This window comes from Pelecanus crispus, chromosome 3 (assembly GCF_030463565.1).
Source record: "Pelecanus crispus isolate bPelCri1 chromosome 3, bPelCri1.pri, whole genome shotgun sequence".
Lineage (NCBI taxonomy): Eukaryota > Metazoa > Chordata > Aves > Pelecaniformes > Pelecanidae > Pelecanus > Pelecanus crispus.
The window spans coordinates 96,426,781-96,440,777 of record NC_134645.1 but is presented as its reverse complement, the minus strand read 5'-3'; the positions used below and the strand labels follow the sequence as shown (position 1 = coordinate 96,440,777).

Here is a 13,997-nt window from a genome sequence, read left to right as displayed (position 1 = left end):
TAATTCAGCTGAGATACTATCTGCTGCAAGATGCTGTTGATTCTGTAAAGTGGAGTTGATTAAAAAAGCAAGCGGGGAGAAGAAAAAGGCTAGCAAGGCTGTTAAACACAAAAATATCACCCATGGCTCAAGAAGTCCTTGGTAGATGCAAGTAGCTGGAAGCAGAGGTTGAATATGCAATAAATATTTCTATGTGCACTGTTTATACTTTACCCTAGACATCTGTTGTTTGTTGTGATTTTTTTTTTCTTTTCTATCAAAACATAGAGTTGCATTCATTATTTCTAAATGCATTTCCAACTATGTAAAGAAAAACATAGTAAGAAAAGACACATTTAAGTTATACCAAAATCAAACCCGCTGCATAGCTTGTCATACAGAATTTGTGTGAGACAGCTTTTAGTTGCAATAATTGGGGCCCGCGGTGAACAGTGGCTTGCCTTAATGAGTGCTGTCTCCATGCTCTGGAACTCCGTCACTTAATACCCCCGTGCCATCATATTATGTGAAAATCTCCGTACTATTGGATATTGCAAAATCTGAAATTGGAGGTAGTGTGAGTGTTCTCAGAAAGTTCAGGTTTTTACTTAGTTGATACTAACACTGAAATTTCAGTTAGCATCAGATGTTAACTCAGATCAGTGTCAGATGTTGAATTAAAAAAAAAAAAAGTGTATTATGTTGAAATTGTACTTGGGGCAGTTCAGAACTGTTGCTTTTATATGGAAAAATTAAATATGTGCTTCGGTATTAGACATTTAAATAATAAATTTTAGGACTCTCTCTGCATGTGGCATATAGTTCATATCAGAGAAGGAACCCTTAAATTTACAGGTATCAGTAAAACAGTTGAAATAATTGTAAAACTACCTTGTGTCATAATTTTTAATAGCTTGCTAACTTGTTGCATTTGTACATGATGTCGACTTGATAAATACTCACTTGTATTTATTTAGGAAAACGAGTCACCACTGCATTGATGAACTTATTTTGTCAAATCATAGTTAAACATTGACATCAACAAAATAAATACTTGGGGATAATATATACATCTGGTTTACTCCTCTAGTTTGTGTTGATTAATAACTCAGCTTGAAATCAAGACTTACCTTAACTTGTTCTCATTTCAGCTTTGGATAGATCACAGTCCAGGAGAGATGGAGGTTTTAAAAATAATTGGAGCTTTGATCATGCAGAAGAAAGTGAAGGAGATGCAGAGAAAGAGTAAGGATGCTTTTATCTAGGCTATTGAAAGTATAAGTGTCTATTTATAAATAAATACTTTTTTCTAATTTATTAATAAGAAACAATGTGTAATATCTTAAAAATTTCAGTGATTAAGAAAAATTATTTCAAAGAAGTGATTATTTTAAATAGTATTGACATATAAAAATGCATTATAATATAAATTTAATTGTGAACGTGGTGCTTACAACATAGGGCACAGTAAATTTTTAAAGTGTTTCAATTGTCTTTGGAGCTACTGTGTAAGTCTAAGGAATGCAGACAAGAAATTTGTTAACATGCAAAGTAAGGGAATGGAAAGGTAGGGTATCCAAGCAGCTTCAACTTTTCCTTTTAGTGGTGATGCTACTCAGTACTTCACAGTTATGATTAAGGTACTTCAGTAGCTCTAGGCCTACATCAAGTTAAACTGAGCTTAAAAGACCATAGGTTTTTCTCCTTTGTGCTTATCTCACTGGGTAGAGTTAAGGCTGTTTTTATTCCCTGATCACTTATTTCTTTACTTAGTATGCTTGGATTTTGGCTAAAACTTAAACCTTATGTGTGTAGTTTGAATACATACTTTGTCCTTGTGACATTTTATTGTTACTAATATGTTTTCTCAATATTAATGTATTTATTTCCAAAAAGACTAATGAATTGTTAGAAGAACAACAAATTTCATGCATGAAGAATGCATGTTAGGTTTTTTTGTTGTTCTTAGACATTTGGAGAGTAGGACCTGCAAGTTTAAAAAGGATGCTACAGTTCTGTAGTAAGGAGAAACTGAATCCTGTGGTTAGGTAAAAAAACAATTCTTATATGAATTTGTATCTTGACCTCTCTAATAGTCTAAAGAGACCACCATGGAGTGGCATTTTTAATAGGTAATATTCTGCCAAATACTGTTTGTTGAAAGGGAGATAGGAGACACATAACCACTTAGGCTGCAGCAGTAGGCTATGCTGTAATCTTACAAAAACATTAAGAAATGTGATGTTTTAGTCATTAAAAAATGAGTTCAGGAGTTCGCTGAAGTGTGAGGTAAGCATTAAGAACTTTTGTCAAAACAGAACTGTATCAGAAGTTAAAACTACTTTTTAAAAGGTTCTCAAACTGAGGGGATTTTAGTTTTATAAGATTAAGCTTGCTTTTATTCTTAGCAATTCTACATGAAGTTCTGGTGCACAGTAATATGTTTTAAGTGTAGTGGCAGTACATACCATACAGTTAGTATTTGCAGTTTACTTGTCTTCAGAAATAAAAGTAATTCACATTTGTAAGCATAGCAGCTTTTTTTCGTTCTAGTAATTTACTGCTGTTTTCCATCTGTCTCCAGCTGATGTTGACTTAAAAACACAGAATGAGATATCTATAGTGTAGTGATGCAAAAAAAAAAAAAAAAAAAAGAAAATTTTGAAAAAATTATTATAGAACATCTGTTTTATATAATTGTATCTGATTTTAAGATGATATTTCTGAGTGATTTTTCATTCCTTTCATATATTCTATATGATAAAGTTTCCCATAGCCAGTATTGAAATTTTATTACCTACTCACATCAGTAATTTGTTTTTATACCTGTGAATTATGCAGAATCTTTTCTGGAAGTATAAGATAAAAGAGTAGTTGAAAATTGATTTAAACTGGAGATCCTGCCTTTTTTGCTTACCCATCCTCTCATACCATTTCAGGCAACTACGCATTCCCTCCAAACAGCTGTATATTTTAAGCTGCCCACATATTTACTTCTGGTAACACCTTTGTGGGTTTTTTTTGTTTGTTTGTTTTTTGTTTTTTTGGGTTTTTTTTGTCTTAATGTCATTGTAAGCTTTGAGCATTTTGAAATAATTTGTGTATTTTGCTTTTCTGATATGTTTTTACTTTGTATAACAAAATATTGACAGAAGGGAATCTTTAGAAAACAAATTACGTGACAGTTAATTGTCCTTTTCTTTTTAAATTCCCTTTACCTTTAGCAGAACATTTCGAAGATTAGCAGCTTTAGTTCATAGAATTGTTCCAGCAAAAAACTTTGTGTTCACTCAATATTTTGAGAATACTGTGCAATAAGTATGTATTCTGGCAATTTTTTAAAAATGTCATTCTTACTTGCAATGGTATGCTGATATTTACTAGCAGTGCTTGTAACTTTCTGCATTTCTGTGTGGAAAAGGCTGTAAATCTGAAGCAAGCATCTGGTTGCATGTCGTGCTTGTTGCTGAGGCACTAGCATTTTAGTGAGGCACTAGCATTTTAGTGTCTGACCTTATCACAGCTTTTTGCCCTCTTAATGGCAGACACACAATAACTTTGTTTTGAACTGGCCCAAGAATAACATTCCAGCACTTAAAGGATTGGCTGTATTCTTGTATTACCCCATGAGATCTGTGCTAATGTTGTTGGTCAATACTGGATATCTGCTTGGATTATCTTTCCTCCGTGAGATGAACACACAATATGTGGCTAATGACCTCCTACCAAACCCATTTTTAGAATAGGTGGATTCTTTTAAGAGAAATGTGTCGTTTAACTCACTTGGAGAATTAGATGGGCTGTGTCACAATGGTAAAGCGTCAAGTAATGAACACAAAAAGAGTAAAGAAACATTTGGAAAAATTAATGATCATGCAACACAATATATACATTTTAAAATGCTGCTAGAGTTGATACTCAGCATGGAACTAGAGTTATGGAAATTCAAATGGTAATTGACAATTGTCTTATCCCAAAGTAAACGCCTGCAGATATGTAGTAGTAAAAACGTGGTCTATTAAACTGAAGTAGCTGTTGCATGGTTCTTAATGTTTTAAAACATTAAACAAGTGGTAAGTGATTAGATTTAAGTAAACAGAATATTATTCTCTGGGTACCCAGCCCCCTGAGCTGGAAGACAGGGACGGGGAGCAAAATGAAGGGAGCGTAATCCAAGGGGAAGTGGTTAGTGACCTGCTACACCACTTAGACACACGCAATTCTATGGGGCTGGATGGGATCCACCCAAGGGTACTGAGGGAGCTGGTGGAAGTACTCACCAAGCCACTCTGAATACTTTATCAGCAGTCCTGGCTAACTGGGGAGGTCCCAGTTGACTGGAGGTTAGCACATGTGACGCCCATCTACAAGAAGGGCCAGAAGGAGGATCTGGGGAACTACAGGCCTGTCAGTCTGACCTCAGTGCTAGGGAAGGTCATGGAGCAGGTCATCCTGGGTGCCATCACGGGGCATGTACAGGACAACCAGGTGATGAGGCCCAGTCAGCATGGGTTTATGAAAGGTGGGTCCTGCTTGACTAACCTGATCTCCTTCTATGACAAGGTGAGCCACTTAGTGGATGAGGGAAGGACTGTGGATGTTGTTTACATGGACTTTAGCAAAGCCTTTGACACCGTTTCCCACAGCATTCTCCTGGAAAAACTGGCTCGGATGGACGTGCTCTTCGCTGGGTAAAAAAACTGGATGGCCACACCCAAAGAGTTGTGGTGAATGGAGCTAAATCCAGGTCGCGACCGGTCACAAGTGATGTTCTCCAGGGCGCAGTATTGGGGCCAGTCTTGTTTAGTATCTTTATCAGTGATCTGGATGAGGGGATTGAGTGCACCCTCAGTAAGTTTGCAGATGACACCAAATTGGGTGGGAGTGTTGATCTGCTTGAGGGTAGGAACGTTCTACACAGGGATCTGGACAGGCTGGATCAGTGGGCCAAAGCCGATTGTATGAAATTCAACAAGGCTAAGTGGTGGGTCCTGCACTTGGGTCAAAACAATCCCATGTAACGCTACAGGCTTGGGGAAGAGTGGCTTGGAAGCTGCCCGGTGGAAAAGGACTTGGTGGTGTTGGTCGATAGGCAGCTGAATACAAGCCAGCAGTGTGCCCAGGTAGCCAAGAAGCTCAACAGCATCCTGGCTTGTCTCAGGAATAGTGTGGCCAGCAGGAGCAGGGAAGTGATCATCCCCCTGTACTTGGCCCTGGTGAGGCCGCACCTGGAATACTGTGTCCAGTTTTGAGCCCCTCAATCCAAGAAAGACATTGAGGTGCTGGAGCATGTCCAGAGAAGGGCAACAAGGCTGGTGAAGGGTGTGGAGCACAGGCCTTATGAGGAGCGGCTGAGGGAACTGGGGTTGTTTAGCCTGGAGAAAAGGAGGCTGAGGGGAGACCTTATCGCTCTCTACAACTACCTGAAAGGAGGTTGTAGTGAGGTGGGTGTTGGTCTCTTCTCCTGCGTAACAAGTGATAGAAGAGGAAACAGCCTCAAGTTGCACCAGGGGAGGTTTAGATTGGATATTAGGAAAAATTTCTTCATGGGAAGGGTTGTCAAGCGTTGGAAGAGGCTGCCCAGGGAAGTGGTTGAGTCCCCATCCCTGGAGGTATTTAAAAGATGTGTAGACGTGGTGCTTAGGGATATGGTTTAGTGGTGGACTTGGCAGTGCTAGGTTAACGGTTGGACTCAATGATCTTAACGGTCTTTTCCAACCTAAACGATTCTATGATTCTGTGATTCTGTTGTTGGTTTTTTTCCTTGTTCAATGCCTAAATTTGAATGCATGATTATGAACTCCCCTTTGGAAAGAACTCTGTTTACCTAAATTACTGACTTACATTTTTTTTCTTAATTTTAGTAAAGGCATAGCTTTCATTTTTTATAAAATTTTAATTAAAGTATTGAAAAGTTAGAAATTATTTTTCTAACGTGAAACTGTATGTCTGTTGTTTCCTGGTTAAAAGCGACAAAGTGTGGAGGCATAGCCTCCTCCCAGCGGGTCCACTGAGTTTTCGTTTCACTAATGTTAAAATATTATTGTGTGGTATGTGGGAGTGTGGTATAGTGTTTTTTTTTCCTGGCTGTATAAATTGCATCTTTCAAGCAGGCAACTGTAAGCATGTGATACATGAGCAAATAGACATTACTCAGTTGCTATGTATTCTGTTCTCTGAAAAAACAGCCTTTCTGGTACTGATGCATATACTTTGCATTCCTTAAAATCTGAAAATATTGGTTCTTTAAAAATATCCAATTCCCAAATACTTTTTTAGTCATGTCATCTTAGTTTCATCATAAGAGTTATTCTTGTTCAGTTTGATTTAAGGATTTTTTCAGTTTTGTTCATTTGTAATCTGTTATCTTCTCTCCTCTCTCACCTACCCAAACACCTGTTGTTAAAATGGTTGCAGTATTGTGGCATCTCAAAGGCCTAAAGGTATAGCCACTGTACAAGGGCATTTTGAAAATCGTCACAATTTTTGCACAAGCTGGAACTGAAGAAGGAAAATGTTCCTAGAGGTAAAATGATCTGGCTAGGTCAACAGAGTAGGTGAATGCCAGGTCTGCAGGTACCATAGGTTGCTGTGTTTGTGCTGCAGTGTTTTATTTATTCTTTAGGATCTGGAAAACTTCTGAAATCTTTAAACTCATTGTCTTATGAAGGGTTGAGAACGCTCAGTGAGCCTCTTTGGAAGAATAATCTATCCTGAAAGAGAGTTTAAAAAAAAATGTTACAATATTTTAACATTTTAATATCCATGGATAGTCAGTACAGAAGTACGACTATACTCCTTTGTCTTTGTGACACTTTATATTGGAAATTAGTGATGATCTGCTATGCTGTTTGTTTTACCATTGCGCACCTAGAATTTTTGTGGTCTATAAATGAAAGGAAAATACAACAGTGCCACTAGCTAACTGTTGACATTTGCATCATTCTTCCCATATCAAAACCAACTGTGTGCACAGTCTTACCTCCTGAAGTTTCAGGGTCTGTAATTCTCACCCTGTGAGTCAAGAACTTTTTTCTTTTATTTGACGTAGGGATATCTGTATTGCATAAGGTGGAGGAATAAATTGTAATATAAGGGGAAATCTTGTGCATGGAAGCTTTTAGGAAATTGTGTGTGTGTGAGGGGTGGTACTGAGTGGTTACCTTATATATAAAGAGCTAAAGTCACTATGTATGTTGCATTCAACATGTCATACCTGCAGCTAAGAAATGTTTCCACCTTCACCTCCATCATTGTTTCTCTTGTGTAGCTGTTCCCTTGGAATTCCTGACATAACTGCTTGTATTCTTAACTAATTTCTGCTTGAATGATCTTAATTAAAATCCCCAAACCATGCAACTACAAGTTGGCTAAAAGTTGTATTATTTTGCTGCGGCCAAGAGAGGAGTAACCTTATCACCATTGATGAGAAGGGATTCTCTGCAGGTTGCTTGTCCTGGAAGCAAGAATGTGTTCACCTAATCTAGCTGCTGTCAGTATAAAGTGTATGATCGGGGTTTTAATTTAATTACTTAAGATTATTTGAGGATAATTGCCTATTACTGAAAAGAATACATTTTCACAGTATCATGGGGTGGGTTTCTTTTTTTGTATCTTCTTCTCCATTAGAATAGTTGAAGATTACAGACATGGAAGTACTAAAGAAGCACATTTTAATGAGCAGTTGAGCCAAACTGAATATGCTATTTTTAGGAAGACATATTTTGGCAATAATTGCTATGGGATAAAATTTAGTTATACTTAAGTTCTTCTCCTAAAGCACTGGGAAGTTTGCAGTTTTAAACCACATACTTGAACATTGATATACATGAACAAACTAAGACTATATTTTATAGGTTAATTTAGTGTTTGACACAATTTATGCATAAGGTTGTATAGAATCTTTCATTATGTCAGTAACATTGCCATAACAATATTGAAGGTTCAATAGTATTCTCTGTTTTGAATTAATAACATCCTTTTAATTTTGCTTTTTGTGAAATAATTGGATGTACACTTTAAGTTCAGGTTCACATAATACATCTGGATCGCTACGCTGCCCACTTCATATTCCTGTTGTTTTAGGCATATGTGTACAATGTGTATGTGATGCATTTAAATTTAAAGAGGGAAGGGGGAAAAAAAATCCCTTCGTGTGTATAAAATGTTTTGCTGGTGCTCTGTTGCATTACAATGTATCTGCTTTTCTCTCCCATACCTGTCTAGCGAGGCAAATCTGCTCAGCATAGATGATAGTGATGGGCCTTTCAGTCCCAATGAAGAGAGAAAGGCAAGTACTCTGTTTCGGTGAAAATGTATCTTTAAAGCTTTCTAGGTTCTTAAACAATGTTGCATAGTCATCTGTGCAGTATTATAAAATGAAAGTGTATGTGTTTATTTAGCAACATATGCTTAAGCTGTCTATCTGCCGACCCTTCATGTTTTTGTTCCTCTTACTCCTATAGATCTTGTTGGTTTGTATAGTATTCTGAAAGTATGAGCATGAATAACTAGTTTTAAGTTTAGACAGTTATTATTAATGGGATTGTATTTTTTAATTAAAAATATTATTCATTATATCCCATGATTGCTTACTGTCAGATTCCCGGTTTTGTATGCATATATACGTGTGTGTATATAAAAGGAGAAGATACATAGGCAGAACCCAAGCTTTTTGAAGCTGAAGCAGCTTACAACTGCAAGAACCTTCATAATACTTTGAAAATATTCATATTTTGTTTACTAAGGAATCCTAGTGAGTAAGGGTGTGGACGGGGTATATTTTATGTGAAGTTTGGTACAAAAGCAGTCTGAAAAGGAAGCCAAAGTAATATTTATATAAATATTTTGTAATTCCTTTTTTGCTTTTAACTTTTATGCAAGTATTTTAATATATGTGAATTATGTTGTTACAGTCACTTCGTTGTCGGCCTGGACCTGTCGGCACCAGTGGTGATTCCATAAAAACATATGCAAGGCGAGGCAAAGCTGGAAGCTTGAGACTATTTAAAGGGAACTCAATTGGCCTCAACATGATGGGAAACAGCAAGAAACTGAGGTACTACTTTTAGTTTTATGTTTGCTTGCCTACTTGATCATTGATATAAATCAATGCTAAGTGAACAGAACTTGTACATTTGCATTATCTGCTGTGCATTTTAAGAAGCTATGCTGTTCTCTGCTTCTGAGCAAAGATAGAAAACTAGATTGTTAAGGCCTTTTGTCTTCCAAAATGTTAAATAGCACGTTAGTAAAATACCATAAGATTATTAAAATAGAGTTAGAGCATTCACTGGCATACTTGTCAGTGCCTTACCAATGTTGTTTACATGTACTATTGTTTCCTCTATACAGTGCTAGCAGGTAGAAGAATATTTCTAAGAACCCCATCAAGAATTTCTTCTTTCAGTGACTGTGAATAGCCAAGGTTAACTCAGGATGCATTTTCTGTTTTCCTTATTGCAAGGTATCATTCAATTTAGGAGTCATGGACTATTCCTTTAAAGGATTCGGCAAATATCCATACTCCTACGTGATAGCTTGAGATTGTCACTTGCATTTAGAGCTGACAAAAACAGTGTTTAAGCATTCAGTGCTGTACTTGCTTGTTACTACTGTCCCTAGCTTGTAACAGACTGATCTCTTTATTCAGTGTATAATAAAAGGTGAAACGTTTATGTAACTTTCTCTGGGAGTGTTTCATATTGCTAAAGTGCACTCAATTTGGTTACCTTTGCAGGAAGGAAAAGTTCGAAAGATAGCTAGCTATAGTTGGGCCAGTCATCAAATATCTATGCCATACATAGCTGTATGAGGGATGTACTTGTCTTCATTCTTGCATGCTGATCTGTAGAGCATTGTTGGTTAGTGGGACAGCCTTATCACAGAGTCACTTGAGAAAATAAATCCTTGAAGTCCTGTGTGATGTGTGTCCTTTCCTGCTGTTCTGATCTTTGAGCCTGATGTACAGGCAACAAATCCAGAATTTCCAGTCTGGACTGCTGGCCCATCAGTTTGATAGAGAAGAGTGACTACAAGAATTGTACATACTTCAGTCAAAATAAGGACTCTTCTTGCCTTTATGTTGTAATTGTAACCTATTCTGACATATTAATCTATCTTGTTGAATTTCAAAACCTAGATGACCTTTCACCCACTGTCTTAACCAAATGTGACACATACTACTCTAGTTTAGTTTTTCTGTAGCTTGTGGATGGTCTTAAATTCATGCATACTCTTAAATAAAAAAAACCCCAAACAAACCAACCCAAAACAAAACTAATACCCATAGATTCTGAATTTTCTGATAAAAGGAGGCCAGTTATGAACATTTTCTTGTTAGGGACTGCTGCTCTAAGGACCACATAAACAATAGTTTAGCTTATTAGGTGAATGGGTTGGAGCACCTCTCCTACAAGGACAGGCTGAGAGAATTGGGGTTGTTCAGCCTGGAGAAGAGAAGGCTGTGGGGAGACCTTATTGCGGCCTTTCAGTACTTAAAGGGGGCCTTTAAGACAGATGGGGACAATCTTTTTAGTGAGACCTGTTGTGACAGGACAAGGAATAATGGTTTTAAACTAAAGGAGAGTAGATTTAGACTGGATATAAAGAAGAAGTTTTTTACAATGAGGGTGGTCAAGCACTGGCACAGGTTGCCCAGAGAGGCAGTGGAGGCCCCATCCCTGGCAACATTCAAGGTCAGGTTGGCTGGGGCTCTGAGCAACCTGATCTGGTTAAAGCTGTCCCTGCTCACTGCAGGGGGGTTGGGCTAGATGACCTCTAAAGGTCCCTTCCAACCCAAAGCATTCTATGAATGAAGGATATTCTTATCCTGCATTCTTTAATTTAGTGGCTTAGTTTTGACAAAGAACAGTGAAACTTTCACTGATGAGTAAAATTTTGCACTTGTAATAGTTCAAGTTATTGTTATTATAACCAACATGCCATTGTATTCATTGAATGGATTGTTTGGGTATATGTAATGTATGTCTGGAACAGTAACTACTATTAAGTCTTGTATGCTCGGTTATTTTGAATAAGCTTTAGTGTCTGTCTTCAATACCTTATTTACATTTTATTAAGTTTTCAGTAACTAAGTTGTCTGAAGAGTCATGATTTCTAGCTAAATGTTATATTAATGAAGACAAAAAAAGGCATGTAGACTATATGAAAGTATTAATCTCTCCCATCCTGCCACTGCTTAAAAATCCACCTCTGCCCATTAAGAGTTTTCTTATATAGGGTTTGTTCATATAAATCTAAACCGAAATCATTGCCTTCCCAATGTCCAATGAAACGTAAAAGCAATCACTGCATTCTCCCCACAGATGTTTCAGACCCGATCAGATCAGATCCACAGATCAGACGTTTATAAAAAAGATTTCACTGAGCTTTTTGGCAAGAGTGCACCTATATTTTCCCTTCCTTCCTCTGATGGGAATACAGACAGTGTCTTGGGTTTTGAGATAAACTAGTAGGATGTTATGTGGAACTTAAAAGCTTTTTTTAAATAAAATAGATTTAATAATGGCAAGGTTTTTTGTTATAGGTGAAAAGTTGTGCCATTGCACAGAGGTCTGTTATTTTTCAGCACATTCAAGCACTTCCTTGGCAGCTCTTGCTAAGTCTGAACTTGGGTACTTCCTTCCATCCCTTTTTTAATTATTTATACGTTTATACAAATTAGCATGGTACTTCGTTATCCTTGATTTATGCTATGTAAATTATGTCTTGTGTTTCAGTCTTTAGTTTGTAGTACACACAACAGATTTATAAGATTATATCCAGTTTTCTGGCTTGCTACTCTTCAAATTGGCCAGTTCTTATGGAATCACCCTGGTTACTTCCATTCTTTAGGATTCTGTTCTTGAACGTAGACATAAAGATAAAAATGCCTGTTACAAATCTGTTAGGACTTCTTTGCTCTGTTTTAGTAGTGAAGAAGCCTGTGCACATATGTTACATTTGTTGTTTGTTTTGAGTACACCTAATTATTTAAATTAAGATTCCTCTAATCTTCTGGAAACTAGAATTTTCTTCTGTCTGGCTGTGGGATTTGTAGTGAAATCCAACCTTACTATGTAATTTTTCTCCCTTTTCTATTAAAACAGTCATACTTGACTGTGTATGTGTGTGTTTTTCTTAAGTTCCAGAAAGGTATGTGGGTTTTATTTTGTTTTTAAGGTAAATAATTGCTGAGGTTTTTTTAGACAGTCCAAACATTTAGTTCAGACATTCTGTTACTTGGATTGGGACTGCCTTCTATTGATAAATACTACATTATAAACCTAAGACCTAGTATGATTTATAAAATTAAACTAAAAAAAAAAAAAATGTCTTGCCTGTATGTTACCTTACTTAAAGGTCACATCACCTACTTTGAAAGCGGGCATCCACCTTCTGTCTAGTAATGAGCTGCATGCTGAATTTAAATGGAAAATATAAGTATCCACCTTCTTAATAAACTGTCATTAATGAAGGAATTTAGTTAGGAATAATGGATGTGTATAGGCCACTGTGACTGCCATAAGGACTTGATGTTTGATTAAAACTCATACTACCAACATTATTTAACTCCTTGTCAGATTTTGGTCACTAAGTCTGCTTGGAAATGTGATTATGCTGTAAGTAATTATCTTGATTTAGTAATTTAATTGTGATAGCATTATATCTTTCATAACACATGTATTATAAGAAAATCCCAAAATTAGTAAAGGGTTGTGATCTAGTCGATGTAGTGAAGATTGGTGGTGTGTTCACTTTGACATACAGCATGGATGGTGTGTAATAGTTATCCTTTCAATATCTGGACTCTTCAACTAGAGAAAATTCTGAAGGTTGATCATGCAGTTAAGTTGCTAGATTAAGTACAAGAAGATCAGGTACTTGAGATTCTTGAGCTGTTCGTGGTGATTTTTATCACAAAGTTGAAGTCTCTTCCACCTTGTCTGCAGGATTAAAAAAAATTCAGCTTGGTGGGGCTTGACTGAAATTAGTATTATTGTAGTACAATATTCCCTAAAGTTCAGGGAATGAGTGATAGGAAGAAGGGATATACAAAGACAGTGAGAAGAAATTCTCCCTGTACATACCTACTTGCACGTACAAAAATTTAAACCAACGAAAAAGTAATTGTCTGTTACCTGGTTAAGCAAATCTAGTATCAAACTCTAACTTAACCCTAATAGTTTTGTTGGTTGGGGTCTTTTTAATCATGAGATCTTACTTTAAATTGCTTTTATCTTTGCTAGTTTTCAATAACTTGTATCAAATTTCTCACATTATTAAGTCCCTTTTAGATTTCTGTTTTTTGGTAATACTTCATTAAAAAGTTATTTGATGAACAGCAGAATTAATGTAGTCTGTAGTTGTGTCCTGTGTTCCTGAAATGTCATGCTTCCATTACTTCTAGATCCATCTCTTTGCCCAGTGCAAGATCCTCTGTGCTTTGCCTTTTGAATCTGTGGTGGTAAGAAGTTCCTAGGATCAGCTGATAGAACGTGATAGTGTAACCTTGTTTGCATCAGAGCCTAAACTTTAAATGATTCTGTGGTTTCTGAGATCATATCAAGGAGACATGTATTGTTAATATATTTTAAGTTCTTTGAGACTTCTAGAACGTTTGTTCTTTCAAGGAACTTTCTGACCATTACATCACCCTGGTTTCAGTGTTGTGTGTTAATTTTCTTGCAACTGTGCTGAAACTTGGATACCCAGATTTCAGTTCGGATATGCCCATTTTGCAACTTGCTAGGACTTATGATTAAATTTTCTGGTGATTCTGTCTGCACTGGGTATGTTCTATTCAAAGAACAGGATTATAGAGCAGATTGTATTTTACAGCTGTCCTACTTGGAAGCATATCTGACGCCATATGAACCATTTAAGCGTGCCATCTAGAACAGTCTGCTTTAACTCAAATCTGATCATCCAGAAGGCTGTGATATTCTATTCCAGCACCTACTGGAGTTTCTCACTAATTGAGCGTAAGGCAGAAAGCAGAAGCACTGCTTAACAGT

The 13,997-nt window shown here is 36.7% G+C and overlaps 1 protein-coding gene across 1 annotated transcript in view; it reads left to right on the top strand.

Annotated features, from left to right (window-relative positions):
- Nucleotides 1-1,126: 1,126 nt before the first annotated feature.
- Nucleotides 1,127-13,997, top strand: part of SENP6 (SUMO specific peptidase 6) — a gene marked incomplete at its 5' end in the record, with an annotated part of 62,182 nt that continues 49,311 nt past the window's right edge. The window contains 3 exons of the mRNA XM_075707124.1: nt 1,127-1,224; nt 8,206-8,269; nt 8,895-9,037. Coding sequence (XP_075563239.1) covers nt 1,127-1,224; nt 8,206-8,269; nt 8,895-9,037 — 305 coding nt within the window. The remainder of the gene's footprint in view (nt 1,225-8,205; nt 8,270-8,894; nt 9,038-13,997) is intronic.